The sequence below is a fragment of the Ranitomeya variabilis genome, chromosome 3 (genome assembly GCF_051348905.1).
Source record: "Ranitomeya variabilis isolate aRanVar5 chromosome 3, aRanVar5.hap1, whole genome shotgun sequence".
Taxonomy (NCBI): domain Eukaryota; kingdom Metazoa; phylum Chordata; class Amphibia; order Anura; family Dendrobatidae; genus Ranitomeya; species Ranitomeya variabilis.
The window spans coordinates 493676917-493692315 of NC_135234.1; the positions used below are offsets into that span (position 1 = coordinate 493676917).

General features: G+C 38.9%; 1 protein-coding gene across 1 annotated transcript in view; it reads right to left on the reverse strand.

The window, feature by feature from the left end:
* The window catches only part of CBLB (Cbl proto-oncogene B), a 232258-nt gene that overhangs the window by 16554 nt on the left and 200305 nt on the right, over nucleotides 1-15399 (reverse strand). The window contains exon 14 of the mRNA XM_077296804.1: nucleotides 12177-12259. Within this exon, the coding sequence (XP_077152919.1) occupies nucleotides 12177-12259 (83 nt within the window). The remainder of the gene's footprint in view (nucleotides 1-12176; nucleotides 12260-15399) is intronic.

Genomic DNA, 15399 nt, shown 5'->3' on the forward strand with positions numbered 1-15399 from the left:
TTAAAAATGCATGCAATTTATATAAAACAGCATTGCAGAACATAAAATATGAGAGACCCATCAGTAGGGGCCAAAAGAGCTTTATTTCGATTTGCATACAACTTTAACCCCTTACCCCTCCAAAACCAATTTTTTGGAATTTACTACATTGAATTTTTTTAATCTTTGTCTCATAACTTTAAAAAAAAAAAAATTCTCTGTGATTGTAACAGGGGCTTGACGTTTGTATTTGAAGACCACCATTTTGCTGACCATGTAGTTTATTGATTACGCTTTATTAACTTTTTCTGGGAGAATGGTACACAATCCATAAACATCAATTTTGCGATTTGATCTTTTTGTTGTTCATCATGCAATACAACAATACAAAATGTCAATAGATTTTTTTAGTTTTTCATGATCTATTACTTTTTTCCATTAAATAGATGATATAAAAAAATTGAAAACTTCTGTTTTTTTGTGTGCCATATTTTAAAAGTTCATTTGATGTCGCATCAGGCCAGCTGCTGATATGCTTTTTTTTGTAGGGAGGAAATACTCAACAAATAGATTTGGGTCCGTCACACAATCGATTTTACTCTACTCGCAGAGGATTAGATACACATGAAGCAAACTAGGGTATGTGCACACAGAATTTTAGATTTTTTTTTTTTAAGGGGGTCTGCTTAAAAAAAGAAGCCCAAAAAATTGCCTAATAAATGTATGAAAGACTATTTATTTTCATTTCAATGTTAGTTTTCTTTGTTATGCACACTCTCAGTCTTTTGAGTGCTTGGGTGGAAAATAAGAAAGTGCCTGTCACTTGTTTGAAGTGGAATTTGATCCAAACTAGGCACTATCCAATCAAAAGGCTGCAAAAAAGGCTTCAGGAAAAAAACATTTTCAAAAACCAGTTCATGAAACTAAAAAGTCCTTCAAAAACAGGCATGTTTCATAAAATGGATTTTTTCAGCACAGAATGACTGTTCAAATCAAGTACGTGTGATGGTGCACCCTTGGTGTAGCCAGACATTTACCTACACCTTCGCATCTACTTGTTTTCTATTTATTTCCACCCTTCTCTGGCTCTATGAATCCAGAGCTATCAATCAGGGAAGGGTGGAGCAGAGATAGAGGGAAAACAGTAGGCAAGAAGTTGGACCTAAAAGTTTGACCATGCCAAGGGTGCACCGAGCGCCTGTACTTGGTTTCACCAGTCATTCTGAGCTTAAAGTCTCCACTGAAGCAGTTTCCACTGGACAACTAGTCATTTTGGCCTCTTAAAATCCTATGTGTTTACAAACCTGAAGTCCATTTGGCTTTTTCGGCTATTTCCATTTACTGTCATGGAACAGATGGCTTAAAATATGGCAAAGAAATAAACTGCAAAGGACTATTAGAAAGATGGAGAACTCTTCATTGTACAAAGTAGAAGCAGTTTGTTTTTCTACAATCCAAGAATTCAACCTAAAACAGACATTTTCAGCTATAGTTTTCTAAAGTGAGGGCGTAAGAATACAGCAGATTTACAGAAAACATACTTTCCCGAGTAGTCAAACATGTTCCAGCGAGCACTCTTGTAAATAATCACAGCAAGGGAAATAAAGCAATTGAAACAATGCAGTCAGCAAATTCCAAAAGTGAAGCATTAAGCAGACATAAAGCACTTAAGAAGAAAAAGAACAAGTCCTACTTTCAGCTGTCAGAAGTCCTTGGAGAAACCTTATCTAATCTTATTGTATTGCTGCACTTCTGGCTTACAAGAGGGAGGATATAATTTTCCTGAACATACCAGCAAAGAAACGGACTTGGTTAAGGATTTAATATTTCAAGCGATGTGACACTTCTAAACATTGTACAGGTGTGATAAGCGTAAGAAAAAAAAAAAAAGTCAGCAGTCAACAGAAGCCAAGAAAAGAAAGTCAAGGAAGAAAGCAGGAAGCTTCAGTACCTAAAGAGGATTAACAAAATACCGAATTTCAAAATGCGAAAGAGCAAATCTGCTACTTGCCTTAGTGGACAGAAAACGCAAGAAGTCACCCTTAGGCCACGTGCACATGTTGAGTATTTGGGATTTTTTTAAATTCAGTATTTGTAAGCCAAAACCAGGAGAAAAACAATCAGAGGAAAAGTATAACAACACGTCACCACTTCTGTATTTTTCACCCACTCCAGATTTCGGCTTACAAATACCAGGGTGGATAAAAATCAATGTTTTTTCAAAAAAAATCAAAAAAATCGGATTTTTTTGATTTAAATCGGATTTTTTTGATTTAAACCGGATTTTTTTCAATAAACTGCTTTTTGAGGAAAATATTTTACCATCCAAAGGTTCTTCCATCATGAGATAAAGCTGAGTTGTTTAACTCAGTAGAATAAAGGCTGTATATGTGTAACATTCACAATGCCATGCTCTTCCAGAGGTTTCTGTAGGATGCTGACTATCCAACAAGTTTGGGCATGTCAACTGAATGGAAAAAGAAACTAAACCAAAAGTGAAACCAAGCTAGAAGTGTGGAATTTAAAGAGGCAGTATGAACAAAATGTGGAGGCTATTAATAGTTTATACAATTAAGACATGCTGCTTTTAAACACCTACCTATTGCCATATAGTAAAACAAAAAAGATTTTTACTTACTTTGGGGTCCCCCCCTCACCCTGGCGTTAGATCGTTGCCCCTAGTTTCGTCCGTGTAACTATGGGCGCACATGCGCACTGCTCTCACTTCTCATTTTAATCGTGATTTATATTAAAAAAAACCTTTTGATTTAAATCAGTGATTTAAATCATGATTAAAATCATGATTTAAATCGATCTGATTTAAATAGAAAAAAATCTTTTGATTTAAATCGTGATTTAAATCATGATTTAAATCGGCGTGATTTAAATCAATCCACCCTGACAAATACTGATGCAAAATACTGACCAAATACTGAACGTGTGAATGTGGCCTTATACAGGTGCTTTTCACAAAATAAGAATATCATCAAAATGTACATTTATTTCAGTTCTTCAATACAAAAAGTAAATCTCATATTATATAGAGTCATTACAGAGTGATCTATTTCAAGTGTTTATTTCTGTTGATGATTATGGCTTACAGCCAATGAAAACCCATAAGTCATTATCTCGGTACATTAGAATACTTTATAACACCAGCTTGAAAAATGATTTTAAAATAGAAAATGTTGGCCTACTGAAAAGTACGTTCTGTAATGCACTCAATACTTGGTCGGGGCTCCTTTTGCATCAATTACTGCATCAATGCGGCGTGGTATGGAGGCAATCAGCCTGTGGCACTGCTGAGGTGTTATGGAAGCCCAGGTTGCTTTGATAGCAGCCTTCAGCTCGTCTGCATTGTTGGGTCTGGTGTCTCTCTCTTCCTCTTGACAATACCCCATAGATTCACTATGAGGTTAAGGTCAGATGAGTTTGCTGGCCAATCAAGCACAGTAAAACTGTTGTTTTTAAACCAGGTATTAGAACTTTTGGCAGTGTGGACAGGTGCCAAATCCTACTGGAGAATGAAATTTCCATCTCCAAAAAGTTTGTCGGCAGAGGGAAGCATGAAGTGCTCTAAAATTTCCTGCTAGACTTCCACGCTGACTTTGGTCTTGATAAAACACAGTGGACCTAAACCAGCAGATGACATGGCTACTCAAATATTGATTGTGGAAACTTCACACTAGACCTCAAGCAGCTTGGATTGTGTGCCTCTCCACTCTTCCTCCAGACTCTAGGAACTTGATTTCCAAATGAAGTGCAAAATTTACTTTCAACTAAAAACAACACCTTGGACAACTAAGCAACAGTCCAGTTCTTTTTCTCCTTGGCACAGTTAAGATGCTTCTGGCATTGTCTATTCGTCATGAGTGGCTTGACACAAGGAATGTCACACTTGTAGCTCATGTCCTGGATACATCTGTGTGTGGTGGCTCTTGAAGCAATGACTCCAGCAGCAGTCCACTCCTTGCGAATCTCCCTCAAATTTTTTAATTGTCTTTTCTTAACAATCCTTTCAAGGCTGTGGTTATCCCGCTTGCTTGTGCACCTTTTTCTACCACTTTTTTCTTCCACTCAACTTTCCATTAATATGCTTGGACACAGCACTCTAAACAGCCAGCTTCTTTAGCAATGACCTTTTGTGGCTTACCCTCCTTATGGAGTGTGTCAATGACTGCCTTCTGGACATCTGTCAAGTCAGCAGTCTTCCCCATGATTGTGGAGCCTACTGAAACAGACTAAGTGACCTTTTAAAAAGCTTATGAAGCCTCTGCAGGTGGTTTTTTGTTATTTACTCTAATTTACTGAGATAATGACTGTTGGGTTTTTATTGACTGTAAGCCATAATCATCAAAATTAACAGAAATAAACACTTGAAATAGATTACTCTGTTCGTAAATGACTCTATAATATATGAGTTTCACTTTTTGTATTGAAGAACTGAAATAAACTTTTTGACGATATTCTAATTTTGTGAGAAGCACCTGCACATTATTGCCTAAATGTAGCTAGCAACACAGACAATATAAGGCTATGTTTACAATGGGCTTTTTTTTCTTTGAGGTATTCATAAGCGCCAAGTTTTTTAAGTTTTGACTAGAGAGTTTTTCATTTCCTGAAAAGACTTTGAAGACAAAAAAGTGACATGCATTTTCTATTTTTCACCAGAAATTATTTCAAAACTTCTGGAGCAATAGAAAAAAGCTTAAAAACCAAAGTGAATTTCCCATGAAAATGAAGTAGAAAAGTTTTCCAAAAATCTATATATATAACTGTTTAAGTCCATTTCCGTCTGTTTGTCTGTAACGGAAATCCCGCGTCGCTGATTGGTCGCGCCCGGCCGGCTGCGACCAATCAGCAACAGGCTTTACCATTGATGCTGCCTATGCAGCATCAATATAATGTTAAAAATAATAAAAAAAAAATAAAAAATTGTGCTATTCTCACCTTCTGGCGGCCCCCGAAGCCTTCCCCATTGCTCTCGGCAACTCCGTTTCCAGTAATGCTTTGCGAAATGACCCCAGATGACGTAGGATCACGGAAGACCGCTACGTCATCACGGGTTATTGCCGCAAAACATCACCTGGCCAGAGCATCGCTAACTCCTGGGCTGGATCCGGGGGCCGCTGGAAGGTGAGTATATAACTATTTTTTATTTTAATTATTTTTTTTTAACAGGGATATAGTGCCCACACTGCTATGTACTACGTGGGCTGTGTTATATACTCCGTAACTGTGCTATATACTACGTGGCTGCTATATACTACGTGGCTGTGCTATACACTACGTGGGCTGTGCCTGTGCTATATACTACGTGGCTGTGCTATATACTATGTGCACTGTGCTATACACTACGTGGATTGTGCTATATACTACGTGGGCTGTGTTATATACTACGTGGACTGTACTATATACTACGCGGATTGTGCTATATACTATGTGGACTGTGCTGTATATTACGTGGGCTGTTATATACTACGTGGGTGCTATATACTACGTGGACTGTGCCTGTGCTATATACTATGTGGCTGTGCTATATACTACGTGGCTGTGCTATACACTACGTGGACTGTGCTATATACTATGTGGCTGTTTTATATACTACGTGCACTGTACTATATACTACGTCGACTGTACCATATACTACGTGGATTGTGCTATATACTACGTGGACAGTACTATATACTATGTGGGTTGTGTTATATGCTACGTATGCTGTGTTAGATACTACATGACTGTACTATATGCTACGTGGCTGTGCTATAAGCTGCGTGATCTGTGCTATATGCTACGTGGCCGTGCTGTATAAGTGGGCTGTTATATGCTATGTGGGCTGTTATATGCTTCGTGGGCTGTGCTGTATGCTACGTGGCTATGCTATATGCTACGTGGCTGTACTATATACTACGTGGGCTCTTATATGCTACGTGGGCTGTTATATACTATGTGGCTGTGCTATATGCTACATGGCTGTGCTATATACCATATGCTATACTATATATGCTATACTATATGCTATGTGGCTGTGCTATATGCTACATGACTGTGCTACGTGGCTGTGCTATATACTACGTGGGCTCTTATATGCTACGTGGGCTGTGTTATATACTACGTGGCTGTGCTATATGCTACGTGGCTGTGCTATATACTACTTGGCTGTGCTATATGCTACGTGTGCTGTGCTATATGTTACGTGGCCGTGCTATATACGTGGGCTGTTATATGCTACGTGGGCTGTTATATGCTACGTGGGCTGTGCTGTATGCTACGTGGCTGTTTTATATGCTACGTGGCTGTACTATATACTATGTGGGCTCTTATATGCTACATGGGCTGTGTTATATACTGCGTGGCTGTGCTATATGCTACTTGACTGTGCTATATACTTTATGCTATATCACATATGCTATACTATATACTACGTGGCTGTACTATATACTACGTGGGTTGCAATATGCTACGTGGGCTGTGTTATATACTACGTAGCTGTGCTATATACTACGTGGCTGTGCTATATGCTACGTGGGCTGTTATATGCTATGTGGGCTGTGTTATATGCTACGTGGCTGTCCTATATACTACTTGGGCTGTTATAGGTTACGTGGGCTGTGTTATATACTACGTGGCTGTGCTATATGCTACATGGTTGTGCTATATACTACGTGGCTGTGTTATATGCTACAAGGCTGTACTATATGCTACGGGGCTGTTATATGCTATGTGGGCTGTTATATGCTACGTGGGCTGTGTTATATACTACGTGGCTGTACTATATATTATACTATATATGCTATTTATATATATGCTATACTATATGCTACATGGTTGTGCTATATACTACGTGGCTGTGTTATATGCTACGTGGCTGTGCTATATGCTACTTGGGCTGTTATATATTACGTGGGCTGTGTTATATACTATGTGGCTGTGCTATATACTACGTGGCTGTGCTATATACTACGTGGCTGTGCTATATACTACGTGGCTGTGCTATATACTACGTGGGCTGTGTTATATGCTACGTGGCTGTGCTATATACTACTTGGGCTGTTATATGTTACTTGGGCTGTGTTATATACTACGTGGCTGTGCTATATGCTACATGGTTGTGCTATTAACTATGTGGCTGTGTTACATGCTACGTGGCTGTGCTATATGCTATGTGGCTGTGCTATGTGCTACGTGGCTGTTATATACTATGTGGTTGTGCTATATACTACGTGGGCTGTTATATGCTAAATGGCTGTGCTATGTGGTTGTGTTATATGCTATGTGGCTGTGCTATATACTACTTGAGCTGTTATATGTTACGTGGGCTGTGTTATATACTACGTGGCTGTGCTATATGTTACATGGTTGTGCTATATACTACGTGGCTGTGTTATATGCTATGAGGCTGTACTATATGCTACGGGGCTGTTATATGCTACGTGGGCTGTGTTATATACTACGTGGCTGTGCAATATGCTACGTGGCTGTACTATATACTATATATGCTATATATATATGCTATACTATATGCTACATGGCTGTGCTATATGCTACGTGGGCGGTTATATGCTACGTGGGCTGTGTTATATACTACATGGCTGTGCTATATGCTACATGGTTGTGCTATATACTACGTGGCTGTGTTATATGCTACGTGGCTGTGCTATATGATATGTGGCTGTGCTATATGCTACGTGGCTGTGTTATATACTATGTGGTCGTGCTATATACTACGTGGGTTGTTATATGCTAAATGGCTGTGCTATATGCTATGTGGCTGTGTTATATGCTACGTGGCTGTGCTATATACTACATGGCTGTTATATACTACGTGGCTGTGCTATATACTACGTGGCTGTGCTATGTGGGCTGTGTTAAATGCTACGTGGCTGTGCTATATACTACGTGGTGTGTTATATACTACGTGGCTGTGCTATACAGGTCCTTCTCAAAAAATTAGCATATAGTGTAAAATTTCATTATTTACCATAATGTAATGATTACAATTAAACTTTCATATATTATAGATTCATTATCCACCAACTGAAATTTGTCAGGTCTTTTATTGTTTTAATACTGATGATTTTGGCATACAACTCCTGATAACCCAAAAAACCTGTCTCAATAAATTAGCATATTTCACCCGTCCAATCAAATAAAAGTGTTTTTTAATAACAAACAAAAAAACCATCAAATAATAATGTTCAGTTATGCACTCAATACTTGGTCGGGAATCCTTTGGCAGAAATGACTGCTTCAATGCAGCGTGGCATGGAGGCAATCAGCCTGTGACACTGCTGAGATGTTATGGAGACCCAGGATGCTTCAATAGCGGCCTTAAGCTCATCCAGAGTGTTGGGTCTTGCGTCTCTCAACTTTCTCTTCACAATATCCCACAGATTCTCTATGGGGTTCAGGTCAGGAGAGTTGGCAGGCCAATTGAGCACAGTAATACCATGGTCAGTAAACCATTTACCAGTGGTTTTGGCACTGTGAGCAGGTGCCAGGTCGTGCTGAAAAATGAAATCTTCATCTCCATAAAGCATTTCAGCCGATGGAAGCATGAAGTGCTCCAAAATCTCCTGATAGCTAGCTGCATTGACCCTGCCCTTGATGAAACACAGTGGACCAACACCAGCAGCTGACATGGCACCCCACACCATCACTGACTGTGGGTACTTGACACTGGACTTCAGGCATTTTGGCATTTCCTTCTCCCCAGTCTTCCTCCAGACTCTGGCACCTTGATTTCCGAATGACATGCAAAATTTGTTTCATCAGAAAAAAGTACTTGGGACCACTTAGCAACAGTCCAGTGCTGCTTCTCTGTAGCCCAGGTCAGGCGCTTCTGCCGCTGTTTATGGTTCAAAAGTGGCTTTACCTGGGGAATGCGGCACCTGTAGCCCATTTCCTGCACACGCCTGTGCACGGTGGCTCTGGATGTTTCCACACCAGACTCAGTCCACTGCTTCCTCAGGTTCCCCAAGGTCTGGAATCGGTCCTTCTCCACAATCTTCCTCAGGGTCCGGTCACCTCTTCTCGTTGTACAGCGTTTTCTGCCACATTGTTTCCTTCCAACAGACTTACCATTGAGGTGCCTTGATACAGCACTCTGGGAACAGCCTATTTGTTGAGAAATTTCTTTCTGGGTCTTACCCTCTTGCTTGAGGGTGTCAATGATGGCCTTCTTGACATCTGTCAGGTCGCTAGTCTTACCCATGATGGGGGTTTTGAGTAATGAACCAGGCAGGGAGTTTTTAAAAGCCTCAGGTATCTTTTGCATGTGTTTAGAGTTAATTAGTTGATTCAGAAGATTAGGGTAATAGGTCCTTTAGAGAACCTTTTCTTGATATGCTAATTTATTGAGACAGGTTTTTTGGGTTATCAGGAGTTGTATGCCAAAATCATCAGTATTAAAACAATAAAAGACCTGACAAATTTCAGTTGGTGGATAATGAATCTATAATATATGAAAGTTTAATTGTAATCATTACATTATGGTAAATAATGAAATTTAACACTATATGCTAATTTTTTGAGAAGGACCTGTATACTACGTGGGCTGTTATATGCTACGTGGCTGTGCTATGTGGGCTGTGTTATATGCTACGTGGCTGTGCTATACGCTATGTGGCTGTGCTATATGCTACGTGGCTGTGTTATATACTATGTGGTTGTGCTATATACTACGTGCGTTGTTATATGCTAAATGGCTGTGCTATATGCTATGTGGTTGTGTTATATGCTACGTGGCTGTGTTATATACTACGTGGCTGTGCTATGTGGGCTGTGTTATATGCTACGTGGTGTGTTATATACTACGTGGCTGTGCTATATACTACGTGGGCTGTTATATGCTACATGGCTGTGCTATGTGGGCTGTTATATGCAAAATGGCTGTGCTATATACTACATGGCTGTGCTATACGCTACGTGGTTGTGCTATATGTTACGTGGTTGTGCTATATGCTACATGGCTGTGTTATATACTACGTGGATGTTTTATATACTACATGGGCTGTTATATGCTACGTGGCTGTGCTATATGCTATGTGGCCGTGTTATACAATACGTGGTTCTGCTATGTGGGCTGTGTTATATGCTACGTGGCTGTGCTATATACTACGTGGTGTGTTATATACTACGTGGGCTGTTATATGCTACGTGGGCTGTTATATGCTACGTGGCTGTGCTATATACTACGTGGTGTGTTATATACTACGTGGTGTGTTATATACTACGTGGTCTGTTATATGCTACGTGGGCTGTTATATGCTACGTGGGCTGTTATATGCTACGTGGGCTGTGCTATATTCTACGTGGCTGTGTTATATACTATGTGGCTGTGCTATATACTACGTGGCTGTGCTATATACTACATGGCTGTGCTATATACTACGTGGCTGTACTATATACTATGTGGCTGTGCTATATACTACGTGGCTGTGCTATATACTACGTGGGCTGTTATATGCTACTTTAGGGTATGATCACACTGCATTTTTTTCTCTACTTGGAAAACACAGCTATAAAAAAAGGCTAAATGATTCTCATAAGAATGAACATATTAGTTTCTATGTAAAAGCTACTTGCGGTGCATGTTTTCAGGCTTTTGAGCATTTTTTTTAAGAGCTACAGGCTTTCAAAAGATGGCAAGCGTTTAAAAGATGTAACTTCAGGCGGTTTTTACTAGGAAGATGCTCAAAACTTACCTTAGAAATCAATAGAAAGGCTAAAGAGATGTATGATGAGTAAGAACTTTTACAATGTTTCCATCTTAAAAAGTGCACTAAAAAAAAATCTAAAATAATGGAAAAAGATGTGAAAACCCACTGGAAAATAAAATGCTCAACAAAGTCACTGAAATATTGCTCAAACAAAACTGGACAGCAAAAAAAAAACAAACTGCAAAAATGCCCAGAAAACGATAAAAAGCAAAAAATAACCCTTCCAGGTTTAAACCTTTTGTGTTGCTCATACAGCACTTACATATTCCGCAATGCATTACAGACATTGTCATCTCTGTCCCCATTGGGGCCCACAATGTAAATTTCCTATCAGTATATCTTTGAAGTCAGGAAACCCCCACAAACACAGGAACAACATACAAATTCCTTTGAGATGTTGTCCTTGGTTGAATTTCAACCCAATGGACGCTATTGAAAGTCAATGCGGTGCATTGCGCGGCATTGTATGATGATCCAGTGCTCAATATGGTTGGTGTCAGTTATATACAGACAACATGACGCACATATGAACAAGCCTTACATATTGCCAAGCTAATTATCAGTGTAACACATCCAAAACTAATTAGTAGGTTCTTACAAAAGATGACAAACAAGTAATGTTGACCAAATGATTTAAGAACATGAAAAAAAGCACTGATGACATCAACAGCAAAAGGTGAGAATTTTTATATAAATGAAATAGTTTGACGATTCTTCACTGGGAGAGGAAATAAAACCTCAAAGTAAGGATTTGAGTTGGTAATTTAATATTCAAGACTTACAAGTCCATAAAGACAAACTTGGCTGCTTCCATTTCTTTAAACTGGATTCTGTTTGCCAAGAATTATTTTATTTATTTTTTTCAATCTATGTTTGCGTATTTAGTTAATTGGATGTTGTTGTTGTTGAATTATCTTGCTATGATCATCATGGAAGGGTAGGATTAATGGAGAAAGTCTCTTCCAAGTTGATGCAAATGCTAATTAACAGTAACATTTGTTAGCAGAGAACAGAAATCAGAGGCATTTCTCTGCAAAATGTGAATTTTTTTTACTTTTGAGCTTGTTAAAAGGCAATTTGGAAAGGAGAAAGGACGCTACTTTTGGCTCCGGAAAAAAGTCGAAAAGGAAAATCATAATCTATCTCTATTCCGTAGACTTTAACATGCTATTGCTACCCCAAGAGCGCATTTAGGCATACCCTGGTAACGTTTTAGGAACGCTGTAGCTTTAAAATCTCTTCTTAATGCTATTACTTGTAGATATAGAATTCTTGTAGTTGTTCTCAAAGCTTATCCATAGGTTTCACAGCAAGGATCATCCTTCGGGAAGGAACATTACAGAGCAGACATAGAAGATCTGGAATGGAGCGTTGATGAACTCATTTATTTTTTTTAGCAGGAGTAATATAAAAAACAAATATACACAGAGACAGTGGGATTATTTGCATTGCTATTCAGAGTTACGTTGTACTTACCAAGATCTGGAGTCTTTAGTTTTTTCAGCTCGGAGGTGTCATTGTGCGTGCCGTTTGTCAAATACTGGCCATTCTCACAGAGCCTAAGATGAAGAAGCCAAATAAATCTTATTATCCCGGAATATAAAAGATGAAGGTAACCAGTCATTAGGCATAATCAATAGTGATGAGCGAGTGTACTCGTTGCTCGGGTTTACCTCAGCATGCTCCGGTGATCTCCGAGTATTTGTAACTGCTCGGAGATTTAGTTTTTGTTGACGCAGCTGCATGATTTACAGCTGTTAGCCAGCCTGAGTACATGTGGGGGTTGCCTGGTTGCTAGAGAATCCCCACACATATTCAAGCTGTCTATCAGCTGTAAATCATGCATCTGAGGCCACGAAAACTAAATCTCCGAGCACCACCCGAGCGTGCTCGAGAAAACCTGAGCAACGATTATACTCGCTCATCACTAGTCATCAACTGTACTATTTAGCATGAAAATCAATTCAGGATCTTAAATTAGGGCATTTACAATATACACTATTGAGGCTGCCCATGAGACAGTTCCTCAATGACCCAATACAGGGGTATTAGTAGAGCAGAGATTTGGCTACATAGATTGGTTTCTTTTACATCTTATGGTGTAGCCTATATAGTGTCTTAAACAAAAAGTTAGTAGAGGAGGATGATATCACGTTGAATAGGCCTTTTGTGATCTGAAATGGTTCTTTATTGTCCCAACATGTTTCGGCGCTAATGATAAAGGCACCGAAACGCGTAGGCCAATTACGGTAACAACCATTTTGGAACACAAAAGGCTTCTCCTTTACCGCTGTGCTACCCGTTCCATGTGACATCCTCCTCCTCTACTACTATTCATCTGGAGGAAGTTTTTCTCCTCCAGCCACAGGGTTGCAGCAGCAGCAGTCACATGCATCTATAGGTGTTGTGCCTTCACACAACACTGCCAGGTGAGCGCATACTTCTGCCCTTCACTATTTACCAAGCGATACTGCTCTAATTAAACAGTTATCACTCTAATTGTCAAGTCAAAAACTTTGGAGAAAAAATACAGAAATGTTTAATCAACATCTGTGTACATAAAATATTTAAGGATGAATAGTTTATTACTTATTATTTCTATAGAATAAGTTTAAGTTGAAAAATCTCAACAGATCAAAAAGTATAACTAAATCATCATGTACGAAAAAAAACATTGTTATAGTCAATAATTGAATATAATAAAATTTATTATTTTTTGTAATATTGGTGTTTTCATTTCCGTGTCCCTATCTACACCGATCAACCATACCTTTAAACTCTTAATGACTGTCGATATGCCTTTTTTTTTTGCTCAAAGAGATAAGGGACTAGTGCTACTTGACATATAATAATGCAGCGGGTGTCAGCCATAGGCCACGTTCACGTGCTCAGTATTTGGTCAGTTTTTCCCATCAGTATTTTTAAGCCAAAAGTTTAACAGTCAGAGGAAAAGTATAACAGAAACACATCACCACCTCTGCACTATTCACCCACTCCTGGTTTTGGTTTACAAATACTGATGTGAAACACTGACCAAGTACTGATAGTGTGCACGTGGCCTTAATCTAATGATGATACCCATGAAAGGTGTTGGCACCAATTGTGGCTGGCTGTTTAACCCCCTAGATGCCTGTGTCTCTAGCTACAGCAGCATCTAGATGGTTAATAGGGGAGGGTGCTCGATCTTTCCCCTCAATGACACCCACGTAATGCGATTGCTGGGTGCCGATGCTTACAGTGACAACCTGAAGACAAGTAAAGGCCTTGAAGTCTACCAGATATGGTGGCCTGTCATAAGCAGAGTATAACAGCTCATTTGTCAGTGTAAAACAGACAGGTTTGATACCTTTATTAGATCAGCAATATAGGTGTGTACAATATTTGAGTCACAAAATGGGACAAACTAAAAAGTTCATCAAAATATGTAAAAAAATAAAAAGAAATTGCATATAATAAGCATCATGCCAATAGTTTGAATTGATATTTTTTCATATTTTTGCCTTCCCAAAAATTTGCAAGAAAAAAATATTATGAATCTCAAATTGGTTCCAATAAAAAGTTCAATTCATCCAGGAAAAACAGGCCCTGATGCAGCTTTGTCGGTCATAATGACCGGGCCAATTTTTACAATTCTGACCACTGTCTCTTTATGTGGTTATAACTCTGGAACGCTTCAACAGATCCCGGTGATTCTGACACTGTTTTCTCATGACATATTGTACTTCATGTTAGTGGTAACATTTCTTTGATATAACATGCATTTATTTGTGAAAAAAAACAGAAATTTGGCAAAAATTTTGAAAATTTTGCAATTTTCAACTTTGAATTTTTATGCCCTTAAATCACAGAGATATGTCACACAAAATACTTAAGAAGTAACATTTCCCACATGTCTACTTTACATCAGCACAATTGTGGAACCAACATTTTTTTGTTAGGGAGTTAGAAGGGTTAAAAGTTGACCAGCGATTTCTCAATTTTTCAAAACCATTTTTTTTTTAGGGACCACGTCACATTTGAAGTCATTTTGAGAGGTCTATATGATAGAAAATAACCAAGTGTGACACCATTCTAAAAACTGCACCCCTCAAGGTGCTCAAAACCACATTCAAGAAGTGTATTAACCCTTCAGGTGCGTCACAGAAATATTGGGGATATTTAAAAAAAAAAAAAAAGAAAAAATGAACATTTAACTTTTTTTCACAAAAAATGTACTTCACTTCAGATTCATTTTTTTTATTTTACCAAGGGCAATAGGAGAAATTGGACCCCAAAAGTTGTTGTACAATTTGTCCTGAGTACGCCGATACCCCGTGTTTGGAGATACAATGATGTGCCTAACCAGTGGAAACCCCCCACAAGTGACACAGTTTTGGAAACTAGACCCCCCAAGGAACTTATCTAGATGTGTGGTGAGCACTTTGAACCCCCAAGTGCTTCACTGACGTTTATAACATAGAGCCGTAAAAATAAAAATGATATTTTCACCCACAATTTTCTATTTTCACAAGGATAAAGGGAGAAACTGAACCCCAAAAGTTGTTGTCCAATTTGTCCCAAGTACGCAGATACCCCATATGTGGGGGTAAATCACTGTTTGGGCGCACAGCAGAGCTCGGAAGGGAAGGACACTTTTTCAACGCAGAATTGGCTGGAATTGAGATCAGATACCATGTCGCGTTTGGAGAGCCCCTGATGT